General features: G+C 39.7%; 1 protein-coding gene across 1 annotated transcript in view; it reads left to right on the forward strand.

Annotated features, from left to right (window-relative positions):
• col11a1a (collagen, type XI, alpha 1a) overlaps positions 1–20,255 on the forward strand; it is a 54,219-nt gene that overhangs the window by 3,020 nt on the left and 30,944 nt on the right. Inside the window, exons 2-7 of the mRNA XM_061805629.1 lie at positions 1,234–1,398; positions 2,380–2,593; positions 5,025–5,187; positions 15,515–15,640; positions 17,344–17,439; positions 19,866–19,961. Coding sequence (XP_061661613.1) covers positions 1,234–1,398; positions 2,380–2,593; positions 5,025–5,187; positions 15,515–15,640; positions 17,344–17,439; positions 19,866–19,961 — 860 coding nt within the window. The remainder of the gene's footprint in view (positions 1–1,233; positions 1,399–2,379; positions 2,594–5,024; positions 5,188–15,514; positions 15,641–17,343; positions 17,440–19,865; positions 19,962–20,255) is intronic.

Genomic DNA, 20,255 nt, shown 5'->3' on the forward strand with positions numbered 1-20,255 from the left:
TCCATTTTCTATACAGCACATCCTATTCAGAGCGATTGCTTCTTAATTGCTGGGTGATTAATCCCACTGCAGTTCTATAAGAGTCAGTTACGTGAACCTCCACATGGACCATGTTCAATAGAAATGCTTGGGTATTGTTAGCTAGTATGGATTTGGAAACAATTCTCATTCAAAATGTTTATATTTTGACACTTTGGATAAGCATTCTTTTGTCTTACAGTGTACGGCATCTGGCTAGTTGCTCGGTACGGTCACCATTTGAAGCTTCTGAGTGGTGTACTCAAATCTACAAAATGTGAACTAAGGATAATGTGTGTTGACGACACGTGAGCCCAAGCTTCTGTTTGAGAAGTGCTTGTGGCACCCGTCATATACACAGGGATTAGAAACAAGGCCTTGTGCCAAAACCGCATGTTTTTCTGAAGACAAAAGCAAAGATCCCCTTGTATTTGGCAGTAAAAAAAAAAAAAAAAAAAACTTTAGAAGGATTAAACCTCCACATGCCAACCAAAAAGGGGATACTTGGGTTTACACTGCCTTTATAGTACTAATCAGAAAGTTTATTTGCTTCTGTGTGTGTGTGTGTGTGTGTGTGTGTCATGTCTCGTGTATATTGAAAAACTCACCTGGACAAGAATTTGGTTGACATACAGACTGGTCTACCACTCTTATGTTGATACTGAGAGGTTGCTTTGAAGACGAAGCAAGGTCAGACTGCTTTCACATGGTTCTCAGTGACTATGACTGTGCCACACTGGGTCCTTTATTCACAGTGCATCAGATGGAAGAGAATAGAAAACTCGAGGAAACCTCTTATCCAGGTAAACCTACACTGGTGCGAGAATGGTGCTCAGTTGGCACATTGTTTGTTTTGCCGTATGGGTGTGCTTGTGGTCTTTCAGGAAAGCAGCAGTGAGGCATTTTGGGGTGTTTATGCCCTCCGAGATGTCTTATTACATAAACGCTACAACACTATGACATTTTAAGTACAGCCTTAAGCTAGTCTGTGTGATATTGACCCAATGGGACACTTAGTTTAATGAGGTATTTCGATCATAAAAGTCAGATGTTTTTCACTATGAGGTGATTGTTGCCCGACTCTATTTATTATTTTCATTGCACTGCCTTCTCACTAATATGAAGTGAATTTTGATTCATTATAGACTCATACAGTGGCTTTAATCAACGCAAAAAACAAGACCTAACAGAAATTTCATTTGTGTCTCTTAACAGCACAGCCAGTGGATGTGCTCAAAGTATTAGAATTTCAAAATTACCCAGAAGGAGTGACCATAACATCAGGATTTTGCACAAACCGAAGAGCATCAAAGCCGGACGCTGCTTACAGAGTTGGAAAGCAGGTCCAGATCAGTTCCCCCACCACGCAGCTATTCCCTGGTAAGATACACTCCTCATCCTTTAACCCTTTTCAGCTTACTCTTATTGAGAAGATGAACCTGTCCTATTTATTTCATTTACATATATGTGCCTGTGGCCCATCGTTGTTGTTTTAAGTTTGATTAGAATTTTAAGTGTACATTATAGGGGAATATTTGTAAATTAATGATACATCATGGCTGTGAAATCTGAGCAAAAGGCTGAAGCAAACACAAGCTTTTTTTCTTTGAATGACTCTTAATGTGAACCCCAAAAATATCAACTTGATATATAGTACTATATATATATATATATATATATATATATATATATATATATATATATATATATAGTTGCCTTACAAACTATTTATTTTGGAATGTGGATAAAGGTCCACATGATTCATTCATTTTCACCCTTTAACACCCTTTAACAGATCCTTTGGCATTTTACAAAATCCTCACCCCCGCCCAACGATCATGATGACAAACCATTTATACAGTACAAATCAGGATGAATTAAACTTATAATCAACAAACCAGTGGAAAAACAGATGCAAATATTACACTTGACAGCGTCCCTGATGGTGTAGTGGTACACACGCCTGACTTTGGTGCGGGCAGCGTGGGATTTATTCCCGCTCAGTGATGGTGTTGATATCTGCTCTGCGACTGACTGGCGACCACTTCAGAGTGTTGTCTTTCGCCCGAAGTTGGCTATGTTAGGCTCTGGCTCTCCTGTGACCCTTGTGAGGATAAGCAGCTTGGATAATGAATGAATGAATATTACACTTGACAACATGTTTTTTAAATAATCTTGCAGATATCTGCACTCTATGAAGTAACTTGAACAATAAATCTAATGTTGGTCTGATACTTTGGTGCAGTACTGTACATCATAGAAACAAAAATGGGGGAAATAAATCTGAATGAATGAAACAGTAGTAACGAGGAATTGATATCACTCCTCATAACACTCACACAAACTCATCTCTCTTTACAGAAGGTGTTTTCCCTGAAGACTTCTCCATCCTGACTACAGTGCGCCCTAAGTCTGGCCTCCAGTCCTTCCTGCTGTCTATTTACAATGAGCAGGGGGTCCAGCAGCTTGGGATTGAAGTAGGACGCTCACCTGTCTTCCTGTATGAGGATCAGAACGGCAAGCCAGCCCCGGAGGACTACCCTCTGTTCCGTACGCTGAACCTCGCTGATGGAAAGTACGTCAAATCCCAAACCATTCCATAACCTAACTCAAAAACGGAGCTGCAGTTCTAGAACTTGAACCTCAAGCAGAGGGAATCAGTGTGCAAGCCTGAAAGGCGTGATGGATTGTATCAATATTAGAAGGATACCCTGATGGGAAAATGTCATTTCACATTCAAGACTACCATCGGAGTGTAGCTGCACTTAAACATTTTCAATTTATGGTAATAATAATATATAAACTCAACACTATGTCAAAATTTACCACAGGAGGGTTCATTTGAAGTATTCAATATTTTTCAATTTATTGTATGTACTCTGTCATATAATGACCTCAATTATCCATCCATCCATCCATCCATTCGTCTTCTGAGACGCTTATCCTCTAGGGTCGCGAGCGTGCTGGAGTTTATCCCAGGTGACTCTGGGCGAGTGGCAGGGTACACCTTGAATTGGTCACCAGCCAATCGTGGGGCTCATTTAAACAAACAATAATTCGGAGTTGCATACACATAAACAGTCAATTTAGAGTCTTCAATTGACCGACCATGCATCTTTTTGGAATTGGGGAGGAAGCCAGAGTACTTGGAGAAAACCCATAATGGCACAGGGAGAACTTCACACTCCACAGTCAAACTCCACACAGGCATGGCCGTATTTGAACCCGCGTCCTCAGAACTGTGAGGCAGGTGTCCGAACAAGTCGTTCGGTATCCCGTGCTGTCTGTGCAATGAATATAAACACACGTTTTTCTGGGGCGTTGTCATGTAAATAGTCCCAGACAATTTCTGATACCCAGTGGTTTGCTTTTTTATTTTTTATTTTTTATAAAAGCAAGAAAACAATGTACTGTTGGTTTTCCCATTGATGCACCATAGGTGCCCATCACTGGATTATCCATCTCATCGGGGGTCTTCGGGCACAGAGACAGGCAAGGGACTCTAGATTACAGGGGCACAGCAGGGGCTGCAGTGGGCAACCTGACCTCATCCATGAACTCACTGCCTCTGTTATTTTAGAGTGAGTGCTGGAGGGGTACGTGCTAAACTTTTTTCCCCACTTTTACCTCTCGGATTACTTCACTCAACCAGGAACAGTGCTCATAACCTTTTAGCATAAAACTCATTATATGCTCCGGGGTTCAGAAATCCTCAAGCTCTCACAAAGAGCTTTGTCTTAGCTGACATGAACCCTTGTGCAGGGATAAAGGGGAATAAATAAACAGAAAGGCTGGTGAGAAACACATTATGGGTATACTGTCTTGTATGATGCTGGAGTGTTTCTATTGTTTGTGTAAAGAAACACACAAGGTCCATGTTACGAAAGTATTTTTAATTAAAGAGCAGAACAATCAAATTGTTGGAACTCATCTTGATTTGCGCTAATTTGAAAATGACATTTTAGTTCAAACGGCACGGAAACTCAGACTTTTGGAAACAGTGACACAGACACCCTTGCCTGCTTCCTAATTAGGTATTATCAGTTGAAAACCATCCCTATTTGGGACAGCAGCCCCCCATCTCATGACCTGAAACCCCAGAAGCCAGTTAATGCCTGTGAAGTCTAAATATCTTCTATTTTACAATACATATATCATGTTTCAGACATTTTATATGCTATAGTTGTGAAGTTTGGAATTTTTGTCCATATCGAGTGTGCTCATTTTTACACATAATAATCATTTGGTCTTCCCACTCCGATATAATGCAAGTTTGTCAAAGTCGATTCAAACCCATTGAAGTTACCTTTTACATTTGTGTCATATAATGTAACATGTAATCCTTCCGGCTGCACCGCTAATCCTGAAAAGTGCAGTTCAGCGTGTTTATTTTCCTCTAAGATGTGGTGTTGGAATGCTTTTGTATGATTCTTGCTCATAAGAATTGAACGTTGTGAGTGCGAGATTTATGAAAGAAAATGAACTTAAACATGATCAGATATGGATCTGTACCTGTACCTCTGTACCTAATGCCTTGTGTACTCCAGCTTTAGCTTTCATTGGTGCCAAGTCTCATCTTCCACAGAACAATGTTTTGACTGTATGCCTCCTGCTCTGGCGAGGCAGGTCTTCCTGAATCCTGACACACACTTTCCACAATGTTCACCACGTCTGTCATGCCGAGTAACCCAGAAGAAGGATTAAGTTTGGAGTTTAATGAGTGTAATCCTGTGTTAAACAGGGCCAAAGTGTGAGGGCAAGAATGTGGTCCGCTGCTGCCTGGTATGCAATAGCTTTTAAGCGCAGTGGTAAATGGTCCAAAGTGGAAGGAGGTGTCATACTCACGTGTGACCCCAGTTAGCCTCTTGTAGCTAGAGATGTTCCTTATCAAACGGAATATTTTTATTCTTGATTGGATGATGTCGCAATGGAAGTACTGTATGTGTTGTTTCGAGGTATGGTTGTACTGATCGTTCATTCTTTTCTGGTGTTTTGCTTGTGAACAGGTGGCATCGTGTCGCCATTAGTGTGGAGAAAAAGACAGTCACCATCATTGTAGACTGCAAGAAGAAGATCACCAAGCCCCTCCTCAGAAGTGAGCAGACCTCCATCAGCACCAACGGCATTACTGTGTTTGGCACAAGGATCCTTGATGAAGAATTTTTCCAGGTAACATTTTCAGTGCCTCCTTTCATTGATATATATTTACATTAATCTATTGCCAAGGAGATGTGGTAGAGCGGCGGCAGCTTCAATATGGCAGGTTGGCTTGAAACGTGAATCGATGATGGGAATTCTGCAACTCATATTTATTCACATTTTCTTCTTTATTAAATCGCTAGTTTGACTGCTCTACAGTTGATAACTGTGGCGTTGATATGAACCAGCGTTGCTTTGACTTCATGATGAGTGCATTGTTATAATATTCAATGATTTTCAGCTTGATGGCAATCTTAGGTGTGCTAAAGGCCCAGAAGGTTCCAACGGTTAGCTAATGTATTCTACATTAGGCAGAAGTCAGGAAACAGGTGTTTTTTTTTATGAACTTATTAAGAGTTACTAATCATCTCTAGAGTTTGCAAGAGTAGAGAGACTATAGTATGTAACAATTAGTGGTTTTTGAATGCATGCTGTCATGTCCGACTGTACTGTATGTTAATAGTCAGCCATATGAAGTGTTTATTTTTTTTTTTTTTTAATGATCTCTATTGCAATGCCCATGTTAGCTCCAGGTAAACATCTACGAACTTTAGGTAAGGCTTCTTTCTACCCTGTAATTACAAACACCAAGGTACCATAGAAATACTTACCACTGGTATCTTCACTCGTTAACTGTAAAACTGCATTAGTTTTCAAGCAAATTGGATCAAGTGGCCAATCAATGATGTGTTGGTATTAGTTTAATGTGAAGTATTTTACATTTGAAGCGGATTGTGTTACTGAAGATAAAGATATCAGAAGTCTGAAACCGTAAGAAAAGTTGAATCGCAAATTATAATAAATGTTGTCTTGTAATTATTGTATAACTTCCCTTGGAAAAGAAATGCAGACTGTATTATTGGCCATTTGTATTGATAGTTATGCTTCCAAGCAAGCATCTTGGTCTCCATAAGTAGTACATTCATACACTGGTATTGTTTTGAATGAGAAAGCATAACTGAGGAAATAGCATATTTTAAGTATCTCTATTACACTTCGCTGTCAATATTACTTTAATGGTATTTTTTATTTTAAACTGTTTGAAAAACAGCTTAGCATCCTACTGTTGTATTGCATCTGTAAGCGTACTTGTCTGCTCACAAGAAACACTTACAGGACACCATAGCATACAGTTATTCTCTCAACATTATGTCAAGTATGTGATGGTTTAAAAAGAAATGTTTAAATGGGCTGCCACAGTCTTGGTAACACTTTTGGGTTCATTTGAGGATAACGTGCTGAAGAACAAACGAATAATGGAAAAGACACTTTTGGTTATCTCTGGTGGGAAGGAAAGGTCACAGAGAGGCTATGTTTTGAGAGCGTGCTGGTTTGTTTATGAGCAGCCATTATTAGGACGCCATATTTGAAAGAATAGCTTGTATTTTCGGTATGCCTTGTCATTGCCATTGGGACACAAAGAGCCTTAAACATGCTGTGTTTGCTTCTATCGCATTAAATAAAGGGATCCGGGCGCATGTTTTAAAAGCCTGGTTTCATAAACGGTCATTCTTGCATATCCTGTCAGTTTTGATTATATTTATGAGAGGGCCGTGAACGTAGCATCTGTAAGGAACAGTGTGTTCAGTCACAGCCTGACAAAGTGGACATGCTGAAAATAGGAGCCATAAGTCCACCAAAAGGGTCTTTGCAGTGTGGTTTTTGGAACAGGCCTCCTGTCTGTTCTCTGTCCCTGCACGCTACGCAAATCCACAGGACCCATTGCATGCTGGGATGTAAAGGGGAAGGAAATACCAAAGTCTTAAGCATACACACGCTTACAATGAGAAAATAAACAGTGAAAGCAATTCATCCAAACTATTTTTGTTCGTCACAAGGATTGAGGTCTGAGCCATATTTACATTTCTGTGGTGTAAATGCGAAGTCTATGGTGTACTGTCAATGGCCCCAAAATAAAATATTACTGCAGGTCAGTTGTTTAATCAATACTCTTTTATCCTCTGATGTGACATTTTAAGCATGATCATCTGTTTGTACTCTACATCAAATAATATTCAAATATGGGATGTATTGACTCTCAAATTTACACAGGCATCATATTTTGCAAACCGACCAGTATTTTGCATAAACGTCCATTCATAGCATATCTGGCCCAGGTTTGAGGTGACCACCTTAGCAGAGGAATCTGCTTCAGATGAATGGAAGTCTTTCATTCCCCCCCCATCACTTCCTCATCTCCTCCCCTCCCTGTGTATTCTCCCCTTCCCGCCGCCACCGCCTCCCTCTCCTCTCTCCCCACCGTGCCAAAGCAATGAGACCACCTATTCATGCAAGGGTGACATTTCTTGGCCGAGCTGAATACATAGGTAAACATACCTGCCTGTTCCTTAAGAACACTGATCCTTACGCTCATCTGCAGCAGGAGATGGCAAATAGGTATTCCATTTCACAGTGTCCGTGTTTTATTTCACTACCATTCCGGTCATGTGCTATATTTGAATAATATGGAGAAAATTGCAAAAATTTGACGCAAAATAATAATATATTGTACCACTATTTGGAAACACTTGTAGCCCTGTAGTTTGTAAATATTGTACAATTGTCACTTTTCTGCAAATTAAAGTGGACTACACTAAATACTTAATACTTAATAAAGCAACAACATTTTGCAGAATTCGCATTGACTAACAATGTGTATGTATATTTTTTTTTTCTTGGTATTATTTCAAATTTTCTTCAAATCTTTTTTTCTGCACTCTGTTAAAGCTCAGTGTTTGTTAAAGCTCAGTCTTTCCATGTCATATGACTTGATTAAGGGATTCCATTACTAGGCCCTGAGAGGGAATGTAATTCTAATTGCTCAAACATGGCGTGTGTAATCTCAGGCTATCTTACGTGTGTATCTGTATCTGCTGACCTCTGCTGGGGCTTGGCTAATTATTGTTTGAGGATGTCTAATTATAGCTAACTATGGTCGGACAAAAGGAAGGTTACCCTGGGCTGACATTTAACGCAGCCTGAGGTTGCAGTACGTCTAATGACCTTTATGTTGATGAATGCACGTGTTTTGATTAAGCCAGTGTTGACCAACACTTACAGTGTGATTACATGTATGTGGTACAGGCCTTTTTGAGGATCTTAAATGTAATTTAATATTGGCTTCAATGCAGTTTTTTGATGGGGTATGCTGTAACTAAGCTTTTACGCATGGCCTGATTCTTTTTAGGAACATCCTGTGAAGAAGGTGCATGTCCACTGTGAGAGAGATAATGTAAAAAGAAAAATCCAGAAATCACAATGTATGATTTTTTTTAAGCGATTTATTTGTGTGATACAGCTGCAAATAAGTATTAGAACACCTGAGAAAACCAATGTTAGTATTTGGTACAGTAGCCTCTGTTTAGAGATATCTTGCAAGGGGCTCCACTCCAATCGAGATTGACCATCATGTTTAGCTTCTTCCATTTTTTAACGATTGCTCCAACAGTGGACCTTTTTTCACCAAGCTGCTCGGCAATTTCTCCGTAGCCCTTTCCAGCCGTGTGGAGTTGTACAATTTTGTCTCTGGTGTCTTTGGACAGCTCTTTGGTCTTGGCCATGTTACAAGTTTGAGTCTTACTGATTGTACGGGGTGGACGGGTGTCTTTATGTAGCTAACAACCTCACACAAGTGCATCTGATTCAGGATAATAGATGGAGTGGAGGTGGACTTTTAAAGGTGGACTAACAGGTCTTTTAGGGTCATAATTCTATCCAATAGACAGGTGTTCCAATACTTATTTGCAGCTTTATCACACAAATAAATCGCTAAAAAAGTCATACATTGGGATTTCTGGATTTTTTTCTTTTTAGATTATCTCTCTCACAGTGGACATGCACCAATGATGAAATGGTTTCTAAGTGGGAGAACTTGCAATATAGCAGGGTGTTCAAATACTTATTTTCTTGACTGTACAATTAAAAAGAGTAAGATTCTATCTTAACCACATGCATCATCATGTATTATTAATGTTGAGAAGTGATGATGCAACAAGACGTGTATAAAACAATTGTAATGTAAGAATAATGTAGCAAAAATTTGCTTCACTGTATTTTTCGCCCCTCGTTGTCATTAAGAGTTTAAAAGGCAAGTTTCACTGTACCTGGCCATGGTATCTTGAATTGTATTGTGTGATTATTTCAACAATATTCTGCTCTTTCAGAGCATCAGAGGACAGCTAAAAGTATATCTTTCTTTTAATGCAGTGCCACGGTTCAGAACTGTGTATTTTATAGTATTAGCTACGATCTTGCACTTAAGTCATTCATGACAGAGCCATGTAGATGGTTTCTGTACAGTACTTTACAATGCTGAAGCCAAGAGGGGCATATTTTAGGAATTCTGGCTTTACTCCAAGTTGCCAAAGGCTTTTTATCTCAGCAGTCCACCACAGAAGACAGAACTGAAGCCTCGGCGTAACCCTCCCCAGGTGTTACCCTGCACAAAACATCTTTTAGCATCACAGCTGCTCTGTCTAAACCCCCGCCTGCCTGTCTGTCTCCGGGTTCCTCTTGCTTTTCTCCCTCCTGAGTTGGCAGTTTTTAAGTTGTCTGGTTTTGATCTTGTGAATTGGCTCGTCTTTGCCAAATGGCACGGCGACAATGTTATTTTTCCCTGGAAAGAAAGGTCAGTGTGGTAAATCGGTTTCCAAGAAACAAGTAGATTTAATGATCATGTAATTGTGTTGTTTCTTCAGCTCAACTTCCGAACAAATAAGGTAATGTAACTATAGCTGCCAAATTGCACACATAATTCTGTGAAATTTTGGGGAATTGTAATGAGGGTTGAACATGATGCCAACATCGTCTGTTTGTGTGCAAATGGGCGGATCACAGATGAGGACTAATTAGAACTGACTCTAGGCCGGATTCAAGCATTCACTGTTGGTCTTAGGGTGACACATGAAATAATACATGTCACCTTGAGTCAGGGCAAAGCTTGATCCATCTTTCCCTGTCCAATTTCCCCAAAACACATACAGTTCAAACTAGAGGTTTAACTACTATATACTATATATATATATATATATATATATATATATATATATATATATATATATATATTATATATATATATATATTTATATATATATATATATCAAACTAGACGATTCCTGTTTTAGGTAGATTGGGATTACCAAAATTTGTATTTGCCAAATGCGAGAAAAATGAGATCTTATTTTCTTCTTTTTTTTGGAGGTGTTTTCTCTGCTTTGACTTTGAAGTCAGAAGTTTTACAAGTTTTTCATTTATATTTGAGACCTCTAAACTCTAGTCACCGACAGTGTAGTGGTACACACATCTGACTTTGGTGCGTGCGATCGATTCCCGCTCAGTGATGGTGTCGATGTTGATATGTGCCCTTGTGACTGAGTGGCGACCACTTCAGGGTCAAAGCCGCCTTTTGCCCTAAGTTAGCTGGTGTTGGCTCCGGCACTCCCGCGACCCTTCGGAGGATAAGTGGCATGGAAAATGGATGGCTGGACTTTAAATGTTTTAACTTGGGTCACATATTTTGGATATAACACCACAAGTTTTTCATTATTATTAGCAGGAAATTTGGCCAATTCCTCATAACTGAAATGATGTAATTGAAGCAAGTTTGTAGGCGGCCTTGCTTGCGCATGTCTTTTCAGGTCAGTTCATAAATTTTAGAAATATTAAGATCAGGGCTTTGTCATGGCCACTGCAAAGCAGTGACTTTTAATTTTTTATTTTTATTTTTTTAACCCAGAAGCCACTTTGTAACCAGTTTGGCAGTACACTTTAAGTAATTCTCCTTTTGGAAGATGTTGGCTCAGCATTTCCACACAGCATTTTTTCCTCATGACGCCATCGATTTTGTGGAGCGCACCAGTCCCTGCTGTAACAAACAACCCCACAACATGATGCTGCCAGAACCTAATTTCATAACTGGGATGGTTCTCAGGCTTGAAAGCTTTCCTTATTATAACCAACCAGTTCAATTTTAGTCCTTTCACACCACATGACATGTCTCCAAAATGTGTGGATTTGGAAACTTTTTCTTTTAGAGTAATGACTTCTTCTTCTAACGTATGCATCATTTTACACATTGTATATAAACTCCTGATTTTAACTGGACAATCCCCTAAAAATGGTGAGAGCTTGTCAAACTTGCCATGACGTTTTTACTCCAGGTACGGGTCTGCTTTGAAGGATAATTTAATGTGACAAATCATTTGGTAAAGACGGGCGGTAGATCAATACACATTCAAATAAGAGATTAAAAGATAACAGAATTTACCAGGTTTGGTGAGAAAGAAATGGAAGAGGTGCTGATGATCCAGTCAAAACTAATTTTCAGTCTAAAAAAGGACATCATGTCAGCTACGGCAAATGTATCTTAAAACCACCATATGGCAATTCCTCCTAACAGCATTATTCTGCTTCATGCAACACTGGCATTGCAACAGGAGTTCAGAACTTCCAGAGATAGATCTATGCCATTCCACTCATCTGGCTATTTTTCAGGTTTTCATGTAATCATTAATTCAACACTATATATTGTATTTTGTTCAATTCATGCAACATCATCAATTGGTCTTTATGTGACTCAGCAATGTGTTTACATGTTAATCACTCGTCACAACCACATCAGAAGAGATCCATATGGCAGCACCTTTTGGACAAACTGCTTTGTCACTGAACACATTTTGAGGTCTGGTTATTTCTCAGCGAAATAATCATGGGTTAGCTTGCATGAGGGACAAAACTTGGACGCAAAAATGTATTTAGTGATGCAGAGACTGGGGGGAAAGACAGAAAATAAATGAAATGGAAATGTGTAATACTTTAATTTGTAAAACACACTGTACCATGCTCTCGAATAACTGTATATATAGGTATTATCATTCATAAACTACAAAGGTTTCTTCTATAGAAAAAAAAAGAGGTTATGTCCAGATTACACTTTATACCCATCACAGGAGTTTAACATGACTAATAAACTGAAAGCATTTCATGTAGAATAAGATTAGGTAATTGGCATATCCTATTTAGCAAATAAATTGCATTTTGGTAGGAAAGGGTGTTTTTGTTTTATACAATTTGGTTTCATTTTGTTTTTGATTTTATTCCTAAAATGGCAATTAATACATTAATAGCTGTCTCTGTGGAGGAATTTAAAACCTTTTATATAATAGCATTACACCCACCCAGAGGCGCGCAGAGAAGAATCTTGAGTGTGGAGCTATAATGGGGCAAGATGCTGATGGATGGTTGAACAAAAACACTTTAAAAGGGCTATGCAAGTCTTAGCAAATAGATGTTTAGATGACGGTACATGTTCAGAATCCATAGATCACATTTTCATGCAGGGGGGGAATACATGCTCACATTCTCCTGGCAAGTTATAACCTGCTTCAGTCCTCTCATTTTTGACTGGCAATCTCATGTATTTGGCCCTTGAACACTGTAGACCTAGTTTGTTATAAGATTATACATGGAAAAATGGAAACTAGATTACAAACAGATGTAGCAGGTGATCTACTCACCAGGCATGACAAACATTGTGTTGCCAAACGTGCTAAATTGCCATGCAGTTCATTTTGCACTTTGTGGGAGGACTATTTGCAAACTGATTTACCCACAATGTGATTCAGCAAACCTTAGACAATGTCACTGGATGATTTTGCTTCTTTATGTATCCTGTCCGAAAGGCTGTTGCAAACCCGCACTTAAAGTGATACAGACTTAGCACAAGCCAGAAAAAAGGTGCTTGGGAGACCTTTTCACTTGTGTAAATCTTTTTTAAATGCCAACTTTTTTTTTGACATGTCATCTATTCAGCAATGTGATTTTTGAAGCTTCTGAGTGATCCAAGGGCTGACTGGGAGCCAGTCACAAGACAGAGACATGCCATTTCATCTATATGACAAAACTAGCTAACTTTTTGTGCACCTGTGACAATTATTGGCAGAGTGAGGATGTGCCATTGGAAATGCACTCAGCGAAGAGAGATTATGGAGTTAGAAAATCACTCGACACTTACCACTTCTGGGGCCATCTCTAACTTGTAACACAGATGATCTAATGTGATTTTATTGTATTTGATCTGAGTATATACTGGCAGACATACACGTGAATAACTCAAATATGTGGCGAATGAAAGATTTATTTCAACAGTGGGTATTTAAACCTCTTAATCATTGTAGAAAACAATTCATTTAACAGATAATTATTATCATTATTGTGTTTTTGTTTTTTGTTTTTTTTTTCAGTACAGAGATGGTCAGAAGGAGCTACATTGTGTTTTTGTAGACGTAGAGAAAGCCTATGACAGAGTACCAAGAGAAGAACTGTGGTACTGCATGCGCAAGTCTGGTGTGGCGGAGATATATGTTAGAATAGTACAGGACATATATGAGGGCAGCAGAACAGCGGTGAGGTGGGCCGTTGTGTCAGAAGAATTTAAGGTGGATGTGGGACTGCATCAGGAATTCATGCTGAGCCCCTTCCTGTTTGCGGTAGTAATGGATAGGCTGACAGATGAGGTTATGGAATCCCTTTGGACCATGATGTTCGCAGATGATATTGTGATCTACTGTGAAAGCAGGGAGCAGGCTGAGGAACAATTAGAAAGATGACGGTACGGACTGGAAAGGAGAGGAATGAAGATTAGCCAAAGTAAAACAGAATATCTGTACATGAATGAGAGGGGCGGAGGGGGAAGACATAGCGAGCGTGGACAACTTCAAATACTTGGGGTCAACAACACCGAGCAATGGTAACTGTGGTAAGGAAGTGAAGAAATGGGTCCAAGCGGAGTGGAACAGTTTGCGGAAGGTGTCTGGTGTTCTATGCGACAGAAGAGTCTCTGCTTGGATGAAGGGCGAAGCTTATAAAACAGTGGTGAGGCCGGCCATGATGTACGGATTAGAGACGGTGGCGCTGAAGAGACAACAGGAAGCAGAACTGGAGGTGGGAGAAATTAATATGTTGAGGTTCTCACTCAGAGTGAGCAGGTTGGATAGGATTAGCAATGAGCTCATTAGCGGGACAGACAAAGTTGGGATGTTTTGGAGACAAGGTTTGAGAGAGCGGACTTTGATGGTTTGGACATGTCCAGAGACGAGAGAGTGAGTATATAGGTGAAAGGGTGCTGAGGATGGATCTGCCAGGCAAAAGAGCGAGAGGAAGACCAAAGGAAAGGTTGATGGATGTTGTGAGGGAGGCCATGAGAACAGTGGGTGTTAGAGAGGAAGATGCACGAGATAGGCTTAGATGGAAAAATATGACACACTGTGGCGACCCCTAATCGGGACAAGCTGAAAGGAAAAGAAGAAGAAAATGTTTTTTAATTTTTTTTTAAATCAATCCACATACTTACTAGAATGCAGTTGTGGGGATCGACAGATGGATGGAAATGAACGATCGTTGGATAGGATAAATAAATGAGGTCCCCGCACATAATCAAGTCAGCAACGTCTTCTGCTAACCTTCACTCAGAGATTGTTGCATTTTCTTTCTCATGTTGGCATACTCCGTGCAAGACTATTTGCACAAGTTTTGAAGGGAATGAGAGAAGCCGCTTCAACTAAAAAGGATTGAACTCCGTCGTGATGACGCCCAGACCAGCGTGGACGTCCCTTGTTTCAATATGCAGGGGGTACACCTGTCCACGAAATTACTCAAACTGGGTCTAGCCCATCTCCTGGCAGAGTTAAGCCAAGTGCAGCTCTCAACTCAACTCCTGAATAGTGACATGTATTTGGCAATACTTTACATTTGGTATTGTATACGTGCATGGCTGTCAACAGAATCATGTTGCTGTATAATTTGTGCTGGTTGTCTAAGAGTAAAACGGAAATGACTGCAGAAGAACACGTTCACAACTGCTACTTATGTCTTGATGACATATACAAGTATTTATATAATTTCCTGTTTTAATGCCCTTGCATTGTTAGATAATAACATCTGAAATTCCTCCCTGCATCAGTTGAGAGGTGTCTGTGTGTGTGTGTGTGTGTGTGTGTGTGTGTGTGTGGTGTGTGTGTGTGTGGTGTGTGTGCGTGTTTAGCTATTTTATTTGACAAGGGCTTGTGTTTCTACTGCCAGACTCCATAAGTGTAAAGGTCCAGGGTGATACCACCTATAATTTTAAATTATACCACTCCACCCAAGACGTGGGAGTCCACGGGCAAGATGAGACCCGAGATCACCTCTCACATCGTCATTCAAGCTTGAAGCCTCGTCTTGTCTTGTCTGTGGAGTGTTTCTATGCGCCAACTTAACACGAACATGAGCTAACTTGAGTGTATTTTTCTCCTTCCCACAGGGTGACATCCAACAACTTCTGATTGTTTCCGACTCCAAAGCAGCGTACGACTACTGTGAACACTACAGCCCGGACTGTGACACACCCCATAGTGAATCCCTGCAGGCCCAGCAGCCTCAGGAAGAGGTTAGCCAACCAGGGAGGGTGGGAGATACTCTGCAAAGTACTTATTTTGGACCATAATTCGTTTTCATACTTCCATGAAGTAATTTATTTTGTTTCAGAATGTTTGGTTGAACATTATCTAACATGATTTTCACCCAGCTCCATCATTTAAATCTGTGAATGCCAGGTTGGCATTGTAAATGAAAATCTGTTGTCATTTATTGTTTCATATGTGTGAGACTTTAACTAAGTGTAAATTTTTCAAAAGCACAATGAGCAATTATTAGGGCGTGTTCTTACTATATCCATTGCTCCAAATATATGCGGCACTAAATACACAGCTCTGCTGCATTCCGCTCATCTGTGATGTCATAGCGTGTGCCGTCAGTCAGCTGTCAAAGCGTGCTGTTGCGTATACCTGCTTGAAGAAGTTTCCAGATGTGCGCACATGCGCATTTTTTGGAATAGGCTCACCTGTGGAGAACTGCGCAGTGTCTGGAGTCAGAATGGAAAGACCATGTGTACGGCTGTGGTTAAAGTGCTAAGAGGCTATCAGGTTCATCCCTTGATAAGATTATAAATCAAACGGATAATAAATACAGTAACTTCTTTCTTCATTGCGATTACTTACCCCTTCTGTACTGATGTAACAACTAAAAAATAATAATTAACCACACTGCAAAGACTCAAAATCTTACCAAGAACATTTGTTTTATTTCTAGTCAAAAAAAATCTGATTACACTTATCATGCACTGAAAATAAGACCTGTCATTTAACAAAAAAAAAACGTGTTTCAAGGAAAATGGAAATTTGTCATTGTAATAAAATAAAATAATCCATCAAGAGTTTCTTTTATACTTATTTGAAGTCAAAATGTGGTTGAAACAAGAGAAAATTACAAAAAGTTGTATTTTTTTAGGTGATGAATTTTATTTGAAGTGTAATCAGATTATTTTTGCATAGAAATAGGACACATGTTCTTTGTTTGCAGTGTAGAGAAACCAATTGTAAAATGTCCACCAAAAGGGTGACATGAGCAAGCAGCAGCCATTCCACATTGAAATGTTTAAAGTTTATAATAAATTGTTGACTGGTGTTAGGACATGATTTCTTAGACAGATAAATGAGCAAATTTCATTTTTTGGGGGGTTTATTTCCTCAAGTGTGGCTCTGCATGCTTCTCTAACTCATCTTTCAGTTGGCTGACCTTAAATGCCCTGAAGCAAGTAATTACATGCTTCCAGTAAGAAAGTTCCATTGCAATGTAGTTAAAATGCAGCTGTTTTTTTTTGGACTTTGAAGTTTGCCTTTTGTATTCCTCCAATTTATGAGCTCTTAAACATCCCATCTGTGAGCATGTTTGGAGGCTAATAATGGCAGAGCTTGTTTCTGCATTTCACTCATCTGCTCGCCACACTCAAGCCGTTACCTTATTCAATAACACCTGGTTCTTATTATTTATTGATTATTACGCATATTCCACATAATGTAGGTTATGGATACATGCGATGTTATCCAAAATGGAAAAACAAATCTGATTGTTGTCTTTGATTGTTTCCCCCTGCACAAATAATGCAATTATTTGGTTTTAACTGTTTAACATGCTTGTGGCGATTGCATTCAATGCAATACCATTTCACTCTGCATCCGTGTTGCTAACGTTAACCCATTCATTCCATGCCTTTCTCCCTCTCTCTTTCTCTCCCTTTGTCAACATCTGTAGTACACTACTGATGAGTTAGATTACTCTCAGTTCTATGATTATGCTGAGGGAGCCTCTGACATCGTTCCTACCGATGATGAGTATTCTGTGCCACAGGTAAATGAAAAAAGGAAAAGCCATGTGTCGTCTGTCTTTGTTCACAGTCCCTCTTTTGGTTGGTCTTTCGTGCTGTCTGTATCCAAATGTTTATATGCACGTCAATATTGCAATTACTGAATATATTAAGGCTTAAGATGGGTTCCAGTAAACTTCTCCTGTGCTTTCAGAAAGATTATAATGCTCTGTTTTGATTGACACCTTACTGTATGTATATTATAGTTGGTCAAATTATCAGCTGATACATTCAATTAATTTTTCACGTTCGCTTTTAAGTATTTGATTTATCTCTTCAATCAGTACTGGGTGAAAAGTCCACTTTATAGTTACTGCTCGGCTTGTGGACTTTGCTCAATGTTCTTTCACATTCCAAAAACATGCCGCTTTAGCAAAGATTCAGAATTTTCAATAGTTGTAAAATTGAGTGTGGATATTTGTCTGTCTCTTTATTTGTCCTGTGACTGCCTGGCGACCAGTTCAGGGTGCTCTCCGTCTTTCAGCTGCAGCTTCCTGTGACCGTGAACAGGATAAGCGGTGTAGAAAATGGCCGTTGTACCATGACGAATAATAATATGATGCCATGATTCGTCAAGACTGTTATACTCTTAAGTCGCATCATATTAGATCCCAAAAAATGGATTAAACACAACTTGACATATTTTGACACTGGACAGTGGCAGCATCGATATCCAGCATATCGATGCTGCTCTGTACCTCTAGCTATTGCATTAATGGCAAGATTAATAATTTATTCACTATTACTAAATGAGAAATAGTCAATCATTGCAGTATAATAAATTGAAATTCTACACAACTGCAAACTGAAACCATAATACTATAGATTTTGCTGCTTTAATACTTACAGCTCTCAGCTGGTAAAGCGTTGGCCTCACAGTAGTGAGGACCTGAGTTCGATCCTGGCCCCGCCTGTGTGGAGGTTGCATGTTCTCCCATGCCTGCGTGAGTTTTCTCCGGACACTCCGGTTTCTTCCCACATCCCAAAAACATGCAATATTAATTGGACACTCTAAATTGCCCCGAGGTGTGGTTGTAAGTGTGGCTGTTTGTCTCTTTGTGTGACCTGCGAATGGTTGGGAACCATTTCAGGGTGTACCCCGCCTTCTGCCCGTTGACAGCTGGGATAGGCTCCAGCACTACCCGCGACCCTCGTGAGGATAAGTGGCAAAGAAAATGGATGGATAGATGGATGGATGGATGGATATTTACAGCATACTGCAAAGTCAATCAAAACTGAACATTATTATCTTATTAAAGAAACATTTGTGGAGCACTTGTGTTGGGTCTCATGAGATCGCACAAGTATATTTACTAAAGTGTCCCGTTAATACACGTTTTGTACTGTAACCTAACTAATGAATAATGATATAACATAACAAATAATCACTCAAATCCATAATTAATATTTTTGGGGGGGTGTGGGGCAGCTATTGTGGCTGTGTTTTTGAGAGGGTTGAGCTAAAATTGTGAATGTGCTTGTAAATATATTCAGCATGTCAAACGTCTTTTGTCTCGTTCATGTGGCTTCAGCCTTCTCAGACTGAATCCCATTTTTTGCATTCCAACATGTCTTTAAAACTATTGTCAACATGATTGGAAGTGTTTAAAAACTTGCACAGCAGGAACCAACCCGGCTCTTTTATTGCGCTGCAACACCTCTAAAGAGCTGCTGAAAAGCAAATATTGAAATTGTGCATCCGTCCCAAAATCGCAAATATGTCCCAACGAGGATTCTGTGTGTTTCATGAAAGGCACAGTCTGTGATTGTTACGTAGCATCTTTCCTCTGTATTATAGTCCATGTTCTTCTAATTGCAGCCCAAGTTATTTTTGTGTTGCATGTGGTTTAAACATTCAAGAAAATGATCGGTTGTAATTGGGCTGTAATACAGTATTTGGGTGGCAAAAGACTGGACACCATTCATAGATTGTGCCTTGAAATCATTTCCACTCTTCAATGTTTGTCTTGGTGTTTTGTTTTTCTCGCCGCCCCCCCCCATCTTCCAGAGAACCAAACGTAGTGTCTCCATGAAAAAGAAGAGGACCCGAAAGTCCCTCAGTAAAACTAAGGCCAAGCCCTTAAAATTCTTGGGTGCCAAAAAATCGCCAGCTAAAAAGATTGCCGCTAAGAAGAAGCGACAGATGCCGGGCTACCAAGCCACAGCGCCGGCACGACCCCGGGGCAGTTTTAGGGTAAACGATCAAGATGAGAAAAGAAACAAAACCCATCAAGATTTTGAAGAGAAAATCTGTGATGGTAGCTCATGAGCTCCCTAACCTCTTCCGTGTAGAAGTAGCCGAGTCCGTAGTCAGCTTGGGAGGACCCCCACAGCAAATAACCCCTGGTTCATTCCTTTGTGGTAACCCTTGCTTTATTCTTCTTCCTTTTTTTTTTCCACCATGACTCAGCTAAACAATGTAGGAGATTACAATACAGGCATTGACTACGGAACTGTAGATGATTCTCAGAGTCAGTCCCCCTTTGCCACGCATGGACCCAGTGAGGTAATTTTTAATGTTCATTCTCATTTTATGTCAATTTTTTGAAAAAAATAGATAAGGGGAAATTTTGTCCAGGAGGATTTTTCCCAAGTGTGGTATGGTATCAGGTGTGTAACGACACATCAACTTCAATGAAATTGGTGTGTCTTTTGGGTTGTGCCCTGCATTAGACAAACAGCTTCTTGGGATACACTGCATTCTGGAAAAAGACAAAAAACAAATCTTGAAGCTTGAAGTCTAAAGATTTTAACCAACTCTAACTTATCTTTCGTTGGTTGTTGTTAAAATCTTAATTTG

This window comes from Syngnathoides biaculeatus, chromosome 19 (genome assembly GCF_019802595.1).
Source record: "Syngnathoides biaculeatus isolate LvHL_M chromosome 19, ASM1980259v1, whole genome shotgun sequence".
Classification (NCBI taxonomy): domain Eukaryota; kingdom Metazoa; phylum Chordata; class Actinopteri; order Syngnathiformes; family Syngnathidae; genus Syngnathoides; species Syngnathoides biaculeatus.